Genomic DNA, 14,210 nt, shown 5'->3' with positions numbered 1-14,210 from the left:
GCCATAACAGTAGCATGGATGCTATAGTTAGAAAGATAAGGAAGAATAGGCCATATATTCCTCATATGAAGGTGCACAATGATAACAGGGGCAACCTGACGATCCATTTGGACAATAAATCAAGTTTTAATCCTAGACTTTTCTCTAAATTAATAGGCTTGGACATGCCTCGAAATCTGGAGGACACAAAAAAGGATGTCAGAGGTTGGGGTTCTCACAAGTAATTAAACCCTGTTTTGTCGGTGTTATGTTTCAGCCAGTGGTCTCCCATCCATGTTCGTAGTTCTGAAAGACACTGCTGGAGAGAAGAATCATCTGCAGGGCAAGCATTCAATTTAAATAATAGGGTAATCCGCATAGGTGTACAGTTGAAAATCATGAAAGGAGAAGGCAGAACGTGGCCTAATGTACAGATTAAAAAGGTAAAGTGACAGGCAGGAACCTTTGGGATAATACATGTTATCCTACTAGTACAAAAAAGAAAAGCCTGTTTTCTAGGAAGAAACTGAACCACTTCAATAGAGCTTCCAGTAGCAGCGAGGTGAAGTTCATTTAAAAGCAGCCTATGCTTGACAGTGTCAATGGCCACCAAGAGGACTAGTAGAATCAGGGCACTTACACGGTCAACATCAGCAGGTACTCAGGAGTCATGGTCTAGCACTGATGTTTCTCTGCTGGAAACCTTGCTTGTGCATCATTCAGCATATAATGTTCTACGGGGAAGCATTGTATTCTGGAAAAATTAGCAGAATCTTGGAGGTTGTAGAGTAAAATGTGGTACGGCAATAGTTAATAGCATTGAAGAGAACTAACCCAGGTTTCTTCGGGTGGGGGGGGAGGTTACAATCTCAATGTTCAAGGAATCCAGAGAATAAACACGGGATTACATGAATTCAGAATATCAAGGCGATGGTATAGCATGATATTTTTCAGCAAAGAAGAACTCCCACAGTAATTGGATGCAGGAATGAGCCAGATTTGCATTGTGGTAATTGAAGTAATGCTGAATGAGCTATTATTTCACAATATGTTTATGGGGTAGAAATCATTCCTACACGAAAGGTAAAATGGATAAGAGACTTAACTCCTCAGTAATATCTCTGATTGTATTCATTTTAGTGTTGAAGAATTTGGCTAGTTGTTCACAGAATGATTATGAAGAGAATTAAGACCAAGTAGAAATACAGCTGAAGGTTAATTCATTAAAGATTTAAAAAATACTTTTTTGTTTGCTATGAGCTGACGGAATTCTGGATGAGGAGTATTGATGATAAGCTTCTCTAGTACCCGATTTACATATATTCTAATTTTTGTTGGGAGTCATAGTTACATCTCCAAATACATTTGGTGCAATTTGGTTTTCGTTTTAACTTGATTAGAGGGTTATTAAAGCAAGGAGTGGGAAAATCTAGTTTCAATGCTAATCAATCTATTAGAAACAAGTGACAGTAAATCCAATTCCGAATAGGAAGGCAATACACAAAGCATTTGGCTGAGGGACTGTGTTGCATGAAAACGGCATTCAGAGACGACTGTGATAGCGGTCCTATAGCAGCCAGTGTTATTGATCTGTGGAGATGCAGATAGTTGGTAATGTAAATTCAAACAGAAAGTGGTCGGGCCAGCCAGAAGGTGGCGGGAAAGTAAGTAGAAGAGATTAAGCATTGTAATGTGCTAATTGGGTCTAGAACGTGACCAGAATCCAGGAGTAGCTAAAAATGAACATTAATAGAGGGCACACGAATGTTGCACGCCAAGAAAGGTTTGGACATAAGATACAGAAGACGTACTACATAGAGACTTATGACACCCAGAACAATTGGGCCAAATAGACTTTCTTTACAGGCAATGAAGGTCCTGTAAGGGCAAGGATGCGAAGCTCAATTTAACCAGGCAACATTACCCTCCTTCTCCCCATTTTCTTTCAAGGATTGCCATGAATTCATGTATCTTAACTCAATGTTTATTTTCCAGTTTCTGTTATGAGGTACGCTAGTCTAATTTTGTCCATCTGAAAACAACAACAACAAAAACGGAATGCAAAGGGTCATACATCTTAACGGGAGGCAAGCAGGACCTTGTGGCGCCAGTGTTTCAGACCATAAAGCATAGGGCTCTGTGCGCAAGAGGTTTAAGAATGGCTAGAGTAACCCCCCTGAGTCAATGTTTTTGGATGAAAGGTACATTTTACAATCACAACTAATCATGTGAAAACACAATGAAGAAGAGTTGCCACAATAACTTGTGTACTCTTTAAGTTTGTTACTTTTTTCTCCTGCTGGTATAACATAAAATGAACATGTTACTTTCCTTCTGTAACGCATTATCTGGCAAAGACAAGATCTAACCACAGATTCCTTCCTTTAGAATCCACCCCAGGCACGAACCTGGATCTGGAAACCTTTTTCCCATAGCACATCTGTGCGTCAGAAGAGGGCATCACGCGACTCCTTATCGATGTCGTCCACCGGATGTGACGTCAGCTGAGTTCATATAACCCCCTTGCTGACGTCAGTTTCTTCTGTGACTATTTTCCACACTCAAAACGTGGAGCCACCTATAGAAACTGCCTTTTGAAACAGTGTGCTAGCACAAAGGACACCCTTGTATCAAATAATCACCAAATTATTAATTCAAGGTGTACATTTTCATAACAAAATCTTCTGAGACCAAAGAGGACTCAGTTCACAGAGCGGGGAGGATGGGAGGGTCATTAAGGAGTCTGCGGCTAGATCCTGTCTCTACCAGATAATGCGTTACCGAAGTAAGTAACTATTTCATCTGATAGGGACATCTAACCGCAGATTCCTTACTTTAGAATCAGGTACCAAAGTCATAGTAACCTGATGGATGAAATATGAACTGAGATCTTCAAAAAAGTCTCTAAGTATTACAAAACCAGTCTAGAACAAGAGAAAAATACCAGATAATCATAATAATTAAGGTGAGTAATAACATCCTCTACAACATCAAAACCTGTGGAAGGAACCACATGGAAAATAAAACAATAAGACATGAAAAACATGGGCTACGCTCATCCATGATAGTTAGTCAAATGTGAGTCAGATGTAACCCAACAACACTGAAAGTCTCCAACCAGAGGAAAACTGATCTAGTACAGGAGAAATAGACATACCTATGAGCGATCACATCCTTTTTAGTAAAAGAACTGTGTAAAGGAACACAGAAAGAAAAAGGGATAACAACGTTAAGAGCATGGAGATAGTATCACCTAGATTGATACCAATAAAAATCTGTCCTTGGAACAAACCTGGTCTAGAATAATTCAAAAACACCAGGCATTCAAGAATGTAGGTGAGCCCTACATATTTCACGGTGTAAAACACATGGGAGGAACCACAGATAAGGAGTCAAACATTCAAAAACATGGACGAAAGCAAATCCATGTTAATTTGACCAATCGGTGTTAGATGCAAACTAACAAAAAGAATATTGATCTATTTTCTCCCTTAATGGGACGTGAATCCATGCACAAACACCTCATCAATACTGTGGTGGAAAGGACCACAGCAATGACATTAAGACAAAGAAAACATGGGTAAGAAACACTACTCATGACTGTAGGATAGTATTGCCAAATGAGCTAGTGAAGATAAATCTATTTGTACTTGTATGTAGTTCAAAATTGCATGTTCTACCCTGATGAAACACAGAACAGCATAACATGCCATTGAGCAATATCCCTTACCATGTAAAGGTATATCCTAACCAGGCCTACACTATAAGAGACACATAGAATGTTTATCTCTTGCTGAGAAAACATAGAATTGTCCTCTTTAACCCCTTCGCTGCCGGGCCTTTTCCCCTTCAGGTGCCAGGTCTTTTTTTGGCTGTTTGGGGCAGTTCGCACTTAGGCCCTCATAACTTTTTGTCCACACAAGCTACCCATGACAAATTTGCATCCTTTTTTTCCAACATCCCAGGGATTCTAGAGGTACCCAGAGTTTGTGGGTTCCCCTGTAGGAGACAAAGAAATTAGCCAAAATACAGTGAAAACTTCGTTTTTCGTTTTTAAAAAGGGAAAAAAGGGCTGCAGAAGAAGGTTTGTGGTTTTTTTTCCTGAAAATGGCATCAACAAAGGGTTTGCGGTGCTAAAATCACCATCTTCCCAACTTTCAGGAACAGGCAGACTTGAATAAAAAAACAATTTTTCAACACAATTTTGGCATTTAACTGGGACATACCCCATTTTTACTATTTTTTGTGCCTTCAGCCTCCTTCCAGTTAGTGACAGAAATGAGTATGAAACCAATTCTGGATCCTGGAAAGCTAAACATTTCTGAAAAGTAGACACGATTCTGAATTCAGCAAGAGGTAATTTGTGTAGATCCTACCAGGGTTTCCTACAGAAAATAATAGCTGAAATGAAAAAGTATTGAAATTGAGGTGAAAAAAACTGCAATTTTTCTCCACATTTTACTCTGAAACTTTTTCCTGCAAAGTCAGATTTTTGCAAGCAATATACTGTTACGTCTGCTGGACTCTTCTGGTTGCGGGGATATATAGGGCTTGCAGGTTCATTAAGAACCCTAGGTACCCATGAGCTGCACCTTGCAATGGGTTTTCATTCTATACCGGGTGTACAGCAATTGATTTTCTGAAGTATAAAGAGTGAAAAATATGTATCAAGAAACCCTTTGTATTTCGAAAATGGGCACAATATAAGGTTTTGAGAAGCAGTGGTTATTTGCACATCTCTGAATTCCGGGGTGCCCATACTAGCATGTGAATTACAGGGCATTTCTCAAATAGATGTCTTTTTTACACACTGTCTTACATTTGGAAGGAAAAAATGTAGAGAAAGACAAGGGTCAATGTAGGAAGTTGGCTCTGTATGTACTATTTAAAAGTAAGAAATAGCATGCCCAGAGTCCAAGGGTTCCCCTTAGAGGCAAGATAGTGGCAAAAAGAGATAATTCTAATGCTCTATTTTGTGGTAGTGTGGTCGAGCAGTAGGCTTATCAGAGGAGTAGTGTTAAGCATTTGTTATACACACACAGGCAATAAATGAACACACACTCAGAGACAATTCCAGGCCAATAGTTTTTTGTATAGAAAAATATCTTTTCTTAGTTTATTTTAAGAAGCACAGGTTCAAGATTTACAAGTAATACTTCAAATGAAAGGTATTTCATGTAGGAACTTTAGGAACTTTGAATTAGCAAAATAGCATATACAGTTTTCACATAAATGACATATAGCTATTTTAAAACTAGACACAGTGCAATTTTCAACAGTTCCTGGGGGAGGTAAGTGTTTGTTAGTTTTTGCAGGTAAGTAAACCACCTACGGGGTTCAAGTTTGCGTTCAAGGTAGCCCACCGTGGGGGGTTCAGAGCAACCCCAAAATTACCACACCAGCAGCTCAGGGCCGGTCAGGTGCAGAGGTCAAAGTGGTGCCCAAAACACATAGGCTTCAATGGAGAAGGGGGTGCCCCAGTTCCAGTCTGCCAGCAGGTAAGTACCTGCGTCTTCGGAGGGCAGACCAGGGGCGTTTTGTAGGGCACCGGGGGACACACAAGTCCACACAAAAAGTACACCCTCAGCAGCACGGGGCGGCCGGGTGCAGTGTGTAAACAGGCGTCGGGTTCGCAATAGAAATCAATGGGAGACCAAGGGGTCTCTTCAGCGATGCAGGCGGGCAAGGGGGGGGCTTCTTGGGGTAGCCACCACCTGGGCAAGGGAGAGGGCCACCTAGGGGTCGCTCCTGCACTGGAGGTCGGATCCTTCACGTCCTGGGGGCTGCGGGTGCAGTGTCTTTATCAGGCGTCGGGTCTTTGAAGCAGGCAGTCGCGGTCAGGGGTAGCCTCGGGATTCCCTCTGCAGGCGTCGCTGTGGGGGCTCAGGGGGGTCAACTCTGGCTACTCACGGTCTCGTAGTCGCTGGGGAGTCTTCCCTGTGGTGTTTGTTCTCCACAAGTTGAGCCGGGGACGTCGGGTGCAGTCTCACGCTTCCGGCGGGAAACGTGTGTTGTTTCAAAGTTGCTTCTTTGTTGCAAGTTGCAGTCTTTGGGGAACAGAGCTGCTGTCCTCAGGAGTTCTTGGTCCTTCTAGATGCAGGGTAGTCCCCTGAGGCTTCAGAGGATGCTGGACCCTGTGGAACGCGTCGCTGGAGCAGTGTCTTTAGAAGTGGGGAGACAGGCCGGTAGAGCTGGGGCCAAAGCAGTTGGTGTCTCCGTCTTCTCTGCAGGTTTTCAGTTCAGCAGTCCTCTTCTTCTTAGGTTGCAGGAATCTATCTTGCTGTGTTCTGGGAGCCCCTAAATACTCAATTTAGGGGTGTGTTTAGGTCTGGGGGGTTAGTAGCCAATGGCTACTAGCCCTGAGGGTGGCTACACCCTCTTTGTGCTTCCTCCCGGAGGGGAGGGGGGCACATCCCTATCCCTATTGGGGGAATCCTCCATCTGCAAGATGGAGGATTTCTAAAAGTTAGAGTCACCTCAGCTCAGGACACCTTAGGGGCTGTCCTGACTGGCCAGTAACTCCTCCTTGTTTTTCTCATTATCTCCTCCGGCCTTGCCGCCAAAAGTGGGGCCGTGGCCGGAGGGGGCGGGCAACTCCACTAGCTGGAGTGCCCTGGGGTGCTGTAACAAAGGGGGTGAGCCTTTGAGGCTCACCGCCAGGTGTTACAGTTCCTGCAGGGGGAGGTGAGAAGCACCTCCACCCAGTACAGGCTTTGTTACTAGCCACAGAGTGACAAAGGCACTCTCCCCATGTGGCCAGCAGCATGTCTGGTGTGTGGCAGGCTGCTGAAACTAGTCAGCCTACATGGATAGTTGGTTAAGGTGCCGTCTGGGGTGTATGTTACAATAAAATGTACACTGGCATCAGTGTGCATTTATTGTGCTGAGAAGTTTGATACCAAACTTCACAGTTTTGAGTGTAGCCATTATGGTGCTGTGGAGTTCGTGCATGACAGACTCCCAGACCATATACTCTTATGGCTACCCTGCACTTACAATGTCTAAGGTTTTGCTTAGACACTGTAGGGGCATAGTGCTCATGCACTTATGCCCTCACCTATGGTATAGTGCACCCTGCCTTAGGGCTGTAAGGCCTGCTAGAGGGGTGACTTATCTATACCTGTAGGCAGTGTGAGGTTGGTATGGCAACCAGAGGGGAGTGCCATGTCGACTTAGTCGTTTTATCCCCACTAGCACACACAAGCTGGCAAGTAGTGTGTCTGTGCTGAATGAGGGGTCCCCAGGGTGGCATAAGACATGCTGCAGCCCTTAGAGACCTTCTCTGGCATCAGGGCCCTTGGTACCAGAGGTACCAGTTACAAGGGACTTACCTGGATGCCAGGGTGTGCCAATTGTGGAAACAAAGGTACAGGTTAGGGAAAGAACACTGGTGCTGGGGCCTGGTTAGCAGGCCTCAGCACACTTTCAAATCATAACTTGGCATCAGCAAAGGCAAAAAGTCAGGGGGTAACCATGCCAAGGAGGCATTTCCTTACAGACAATAACACTTGTTTTGCTATTCTGTGTTCCCCCAAGTCTCCCGATAAAAACGGTACCTCACTTGAGTGGGTTGGCCTAAAGCTCGCGACAGGAAACGCAACATGGACACATCACATTTTTAAATTGAAATCTGCTGTGTTTTTTGTAAAGTGCCTAGCTGTGGATTTTGGCCTCTAGCTCAGCTGGCACCTAGGGAAACCTAGCAAACCTGCGCATTTTTTAAAACTAGACACCTAGGGGAATCCAAGATCGGGTGAGTTGTGGGGCTCTAGCCAGGTTCTGTTACCCAGAATCCTTTGCAAACCTCAAAATGTGGCCAAAGAATATACTTTTTCCTCTTACTTCAATGGCAGAAAGTTCTGGCATATGAGAGGAGCCACACATTTCCTTCCACCCAACATTCCCCAAAGTGTCCCGATAAAAATGGTACCTCACTTGTGTGGGTAGGCCTAGCTCCCGCGACAGGAAATGCCCCAAAACACAACGTAGACACATCACATTTTCCCAAAGATAACAGAGCTGTTTTTTGCAAAGTGCCTAGCTGTGGATTTTTGCCTCTAGCTCAGCCGGCACCTAGGGAAACCTACCAAACCTGTGCCTTTTTGAAAACTAGACACCTATGGCAATCCAAGAGGGGGTGCCTTGTGGGGCGCTCACCAGGTTCTGCACCCAGAATCCTTTGCAAACTCACAATTAGGCCAAAAAAACACTTTTTCCTCACATTTCGGTGACAGAAAGTTCTGGAATCAGAGAGGAGCCACAAATTTTCTTCCACCCAATGTTCCCCTGATAAAAATGGTACCTCACTTGTGTGGGTAGGTCTAGGGCTTGCGACAGGAAATGCCCCAAAACACTATCTGGACACATCAAAATTATCAAATACAAAACTCCCTGTTTTTGCGGGGGGACCTGCATTTTTGGTCATGGGCTCAGCAGCCATCTAGGGAAACCTACCAAACCCAGACATTTCTGAAAACTAGACACCCGAGGGAGCCCAGGGAGGTGTGACTTACGTGGATGCCCCAATGTTTTCTTACCTAGAACCCTCAGCAAACCTCAAATTTGGCACCAAAAAAACATCAAATTTTTCCCACATTTCTGTGTGGGATCACCACACCGGGACAAATTCCCTACCACCAAACGTTCCCCTCAGTCTCCTGATAAAAATGATACCTCACTTCTGTAGGTGGGCCAAGGGCCTATGACAGGGAAGAGCCAAAAACATGTTGAAATTGAGGGGGAACCAAAGCAAGTCCAAAAGGGCAGATTGAAAAAAAAACATTTTTAGGCTGACATGACCCTTGCCCAAAGGGCTGCCCCCCCAAACAAAACACACACATACACACACACCAATCCCTGATGTCTAGTGGTTTCGGCCCTCCTTGGGGGCAGATTGACCTAACAAAAATAGGCCGATCTGCCTAAATACAATTTGCCCCCCAGGGGAGCGACCCTTGCCTAAGGGGTCGCTCCCCACATATTAAAAAAATTATCCCTGGTGTCTAGGGGTTTTCTGCCCCGCCTGGGGACATATCAGACTAATTATATTAGGCCAATCTAACAATATTTCCCCCCCCCCCCTCGGGGAGCAGACCTTGCCCAAGGGGCCGCTCCCCCTATGCGTAAGTATAAAAACAATACAATTTCCCTGGTGTCTAGTGGTTTCTGCCCCCCCCTGAGGGCAGATCGGCCTAATAATGTCAGGCCGATCTGCCCCTGGGGGGGCAGAAATGGCCTAAAAATAATTTGCCCCCTAGGGAGCGACCCTTGCCCAAGGGGCTGCTCTCTTTATTTGAAAATATCTAAAACAAAAAAAAATTCCTGGTGTCTAGTGGGCATTTCTGCTGCCCGATCGCATCGCGATTGGGCAGCAGAAATGCTGTGGGAGACGAGAAAGGGGGGCAAGGTCTTTCTTGTCCCTCCCGCCCAACCTCCTGGTCTGAAGAGAAATGCAAAAGCATTTCTCTTCCAGGATGCTTCCAGCACGATCCGAGGTGACCTCTGATGAGGTCAGATGTCATCAGACATCATTGGTGGGGGTGGGTGACGGGTTGCAGGTGGAAGGGGAAGCAATTCCACTTTCATCCCCGACTGGGGGTTGTGGGAGGGAGGCCCACGGGGAGCGCTAGCGTTCCCCCCATGGGACTGGTGCAGGAGGAGCTGGTCTGCAACTGTGTGCCTGGACGAGACCAGCTCGTCCCGGGCACGGAAGGGGTTAAAAAGAAGTTGAAGAAAACAATAGTAACCATTTGGCATATAAATATTCTTTTCCCCAGGAAAAGCAGCTAGAAATAAAAAAACATCTCTGAGATATTCTGAATATACATACCTACTAACATAGGCGTATAACACACAACTGTCTATGTAGTAACCAACAAAATATATTTATTTATTTTTTAAAGGCTAAATAAAACATCAAGTATGACAAAGAGGACCTTGGTAGTGTGGCAGAAACCAAGGTGAGTATGTGACTCTTACAATGAATAAGACTCATCTACAGATGAACTAGAAAAGATGTCAATAACGCAAAAACAGAACATTTACAATATTCAGAAATAAAAATAATACGTCTGATTTTGTATATTCAGTCTTATGACAACACTTCTTAAAGTGTGAACCCAACCTAGAACAATTAGAGTTGGATAAACAATGAAAACTGTTATACCTAGATGAGGTAATGTTATGTAACCTCCTCAGGTACAACAGATATAAATACCTTCATAGAGAAGGAGAAGCACACCTGAAGAGGGTAAAACCCTTCAGAAAAGAAGGAAATCTTGAATGCAATGCCCAAGCGCAAAACAATTCCTAAAGAGTCAATAATAATTATTCTATACAATAGATTGAATAGACTCTATCAGAGATCCGTCCCAATGAAGAACCATGATAAACTGACATAAGCCAGGAAAAGAAAAGCATAATGTTTAAAGAACTTATCGACACCATTCAAATGTCTACACCAAAGTGAAGAAAATCCATCAAACTGTGATGGGTATCTAATATAAAACCTTTTAAGACCGAACAAGGAAAGTCTTAAAGTCCCCAAAAAGATTCTTTCTGGCTTCTAAAGTACACTATCAAAAGTAGAAAAACAGATACTACCATATTATAGGTAAAAGTAGATGCACATATATATGAATGCTCCCTAGCATACAAGCAAATACTCAAATACTCCACTTACAGTATGGTATATACTATAAGGTAACAACTTTTAAGCACAAGCTTTTCTTCAGAGTAAGTAAACAATATCACCTTAATATCAGGTGTACTAAAAAGTGATAACCTTCTTAGAAGCTGCTATTGAGAAACCTGAAGTGGAAAGTCATCATTTTACACCAAGTAATGACCATAATGAAAGTAGGCTTGAACATTAGGCATGAAAAGCCCCATAGAGTACCAGGGCGCTATAACCCCCAATACCAATTTAAGGAAAAATAGCACCTGCCAAAAGCAGGAGCACTCACTGGGTGTCGCAATTAAGTTATAAAAGATATATAACTGAAAAAGCCTCACAGCCCTGCTGAAGTATGGCTCTTCTGTGGAATAAGTAAAGACAAATAACACCTCACTAGTCAGTACAAGAGTTATGAACTAGGCCAAAAGGTGGAGAGGAACCAAGCTAATTTGCTGCTCCACCCTTTACTGTCCCGAAAACGCCTTAAATCTGAGTCTGGCTGTGCACCAAATAAATGAGCACCATCAAATAGCATGTCAAGCAATGTGGCTTGGACTGATTCTGAAAACCCTGAGGTAACCAGGCACTGCAACATAGCGTAACAGAGGAAGCCATAGCTCGACCCAAAGAGTCAGTGGTATCGTTGCCACAGCAAATGATTAGCGAAGCTGCCTGCTGGCCATTTTGAATCATAGGAGTAAAAGTGCTCCTGATTTCTTCTTGAGTGTAAGCAAGATGTTTGTTAATGAGTCGCATAAAGAATGAGAGAAATGCCCAAGAAAATAATTTGTATTCACAGAGCATAGAGCAGAACTTGTGGAGATAATATTATATGCCTGCCTCAGACGTCGAGTCTCCTGGACACCCTATCAGATCGGACATGTAGGAGAAACTAAATTTGATGGGAGGCCAAAGTGGCCTGTGCCATCAAACTTCGATGAGTTGGACGTCTTTTTAGACAAGTAGGATCACTAGTGGTAGGTTTGTGCCTGTGGGATATAGCCCAGTCAACAGGGGCTCCTGTATCAGGCTTAGCCCAAGCCACTAACAAAACATCATGTAGGGCTTCACTGTAAGAAGCACTGGTTCAACCGATATGGCTTTGATGGAGTATGTCAATTAGGGCATCTCAAGCTAATTCGACTAAAGCAAGAGTCAGATCCAAGACTACCATAACCCTTTAGACTTGGGGCTGGAGAAGATCCAAGCCATTAGTCACAGCTAGGTCAGTTAACCAGCTGTCCTCTCTATGAGGTTCCAACTCCTCTACCTCCTATCCACCATCTCCATTAGTAGGATAAACATGAGGGGACTTTAGAAGAGAAAGATTAGAGATAGCAGGCATGACTGGCAACGTTACCGACATCGACCAGCATTGAGAAGGCGATTCCTTGATGTTGATTTTGACTTCCGATGGAGAGGGGGATTGGACTTCGATTGGCGCCGCCAGAGGAGTCGCCAACTTCAGCTGATCGGATACTGGTGCCGACAGTGGGATCCCTGAAGGGCTGTGCACCGGCGCCGTAACGGCTTCGTCATCTGACACTGAAGGCCTAACTGAAGCTAAGGGTGAACCCATCGGCGTGTACAAAGTCAAGACACTTCGCTACTCCTTGGGACCCACAGGCGCTCCAGAGGGAGAACATTCACCAAAGACAGTGTGAAGGGAGGTGTAATATTCACACATCTGGTCAAGAGTCGCCCTATCCCCTGAAAAGGGAGGGATACGCAGGGTAGACTCCAACCTCGTTTCCTCAAACGAGGAATGGTGGGAGGGCATATGCAGTGAAGTCGGCAACGTTCGTAACTTCGACTGCTTATGTCGAAACTTACCTCTTGATGTCGATGGAGAATGATGTCCACAAGAACAACTCGTTAAACAGGCCTGCAAACGAACGTCAGCCCGAGAAGAAAACCTTGGTCGATGGGAAGACCAGGATGGCTCTAACATCCACGCTGCCAGAAGCTTCATTCGCTGCTCCCGCAGAGCCTTTGGCTGAAGTTGACGACAGGAGTCGCACTCTTAGGTGTCACAGTGCTCGCCCATTCACATACAAATTGAGTGGGGGTCCATAGCTGACATTTGTCGTCCTCAAGACCCACAGGGTTTGAAAAAGCACTCTGTTCCAGATGACGTAAAGGTCAAGGTAAGTCACAAACTGCCCAACTAACCGTTACCACATCCGCATTGCAAGCGCGGAAAAGAAAGAACTGACGCTGGTGCGGCTGCAAGGGGGTTATATAGACACTGCTGATGTCACATCTGGTGGACGATGTTGATACGGAGTCATGTGACGCGCAGACATGCTATGGAAAAAAGGTTTCGGGATCCAGGCTCACGCCTGGGGAAAATTCCAAAGTAAAGAACCTGCGGCTAAGTCCCTCTATCAGCTAGAAGTAACAACACCAGTGCTTTTTAGGTTCCTCCACTTCTATTATGTCCAGATCAAATCTGAGACCCCATGGTCCTCTTTTTTTTCTGACCAAAGGTGGCTAATAAATTTTTAACACATTGGAAATGAGCCTGACCCACCCCGACTGAGTTGGAGGAAGGGGAGGAACAGGCTGTTTCCTCCTAAAAACCTTTTAATAAAAGATCTAAATTGTGATTTTAACTGACTTTTTTTGGTTATATATGTACTTCTTAGGGAACTCTTAACACTTCATATAGTTTGGTATTCACCATAGGAGCCCTATTTATTCACAGTAGCAAATCATCTATGGAGGCATCAGAAACATGAGATCTGTTTGAAATAGTGGAGGCATAATCGAAAAATAATTGTATCTCTGATGCAATACGTCTTATTGTGCAAGTATCTCTCCAGACTAAATGCAACTTAGAAAACTAGAAGTGCCAACATTTTTAAATACTGTGCCACAAGAAACAATACACATCATTGTTTGTGTCACATCAGCAAGGCCTCAATTCAGTAACTAACTTTGCTGCAGACCTGTACCTTGCCACAATCTAAGGTCCTGTAAAACTGCTCTTGGTCATGCCTCAACTCTCCCCCAAATTCAGGGCAAAAAGCCTCTTAAGTGCCCAATGAGGGACACTGTATTTATAATGAAATAATGGATGGTCCACACCAAGCACCATAAGACTAGAGCCCATGAGGCATTGTGGAAATGTCTTCCAAACTCAGTGGTTGAAATCTTGCTTACAGATCACAAGCATGTCCCGTTTACAGACCACAGGCTCTTTTTACCTCTTTCGAAATCCATCTCATCCAGTGTTTGGTAAACACTCTGTGAAGTCACTGAGGAACTATGTGAGCAGCAGGGGGCACCATCCACATGTCTGTGACTGTTGGAGGCCATTGAAACACAGAAATGAGCTTCCTGTGAGGGATGAGAAAAAGATAGGGTAGAAAGAGAGTCCGAGGTGTGACACACATACACTAGGCATTGCTAAACTAGGCAAGTTTATTTGGTTACCCTTCCCAAGATAATTATTAGGATGTGATGCTTAACACAGCAAGTCCCTTTCGTGAAACATTGTGCCATTATGCAGAATGCATAACCCTTTCCCTATCTTTAGGTGTCTTAACTTGCT

At 44.1% G+C, this 14,210-nt stretch overlaps 1 protein-coding gene across 2 annotated transcripts in view; it reads right to left on the bottom strand.

Moving 5' to 3' along the window:
• The window catches only part of ANKRD39 (ankyrin repeat domain 39), a 90,903-nt gene that overhangs the window by 39,152 nt on the left and 37,541 nt on the right, over positions 1–14,210 (bottom strand). For both annotated transcript variants that reach the window (XM_069214397.1, XM_069214398.1), the window contains exon 2: positions 13,864–13,996. In XM_069214397.1, the coding sequence (XP_069070498.1) occupies positions 13,864–13,996 (133 nt within the window). The remainder of the gene's footprint in view (positions 1–13,863; positions 13,997–14,210) is intronic.

The sequence above is a fragment of the Pleurodeles waltl genome, chromosome 11 (genome assembly GCF_031143425.1).
Source record: "Pleurodeles waltl isolate 20211129_DDA chromosome 11, aPleWal1.hap1.20221129, whole genome shotgun sequence".
In the NCBI taxonomy this organism is placed as follows: domain Eukaryota; kingdom Metazoa; phylum Chordata; class Amphibia; order Caudata; family Salamandridae; genus Pleurodeles; species Pleurodeles waltl.
Note: the sequence above shows the minus strand (reverse complement) of the source record. Positions and strands in the feature narration are given on the sequence as shown.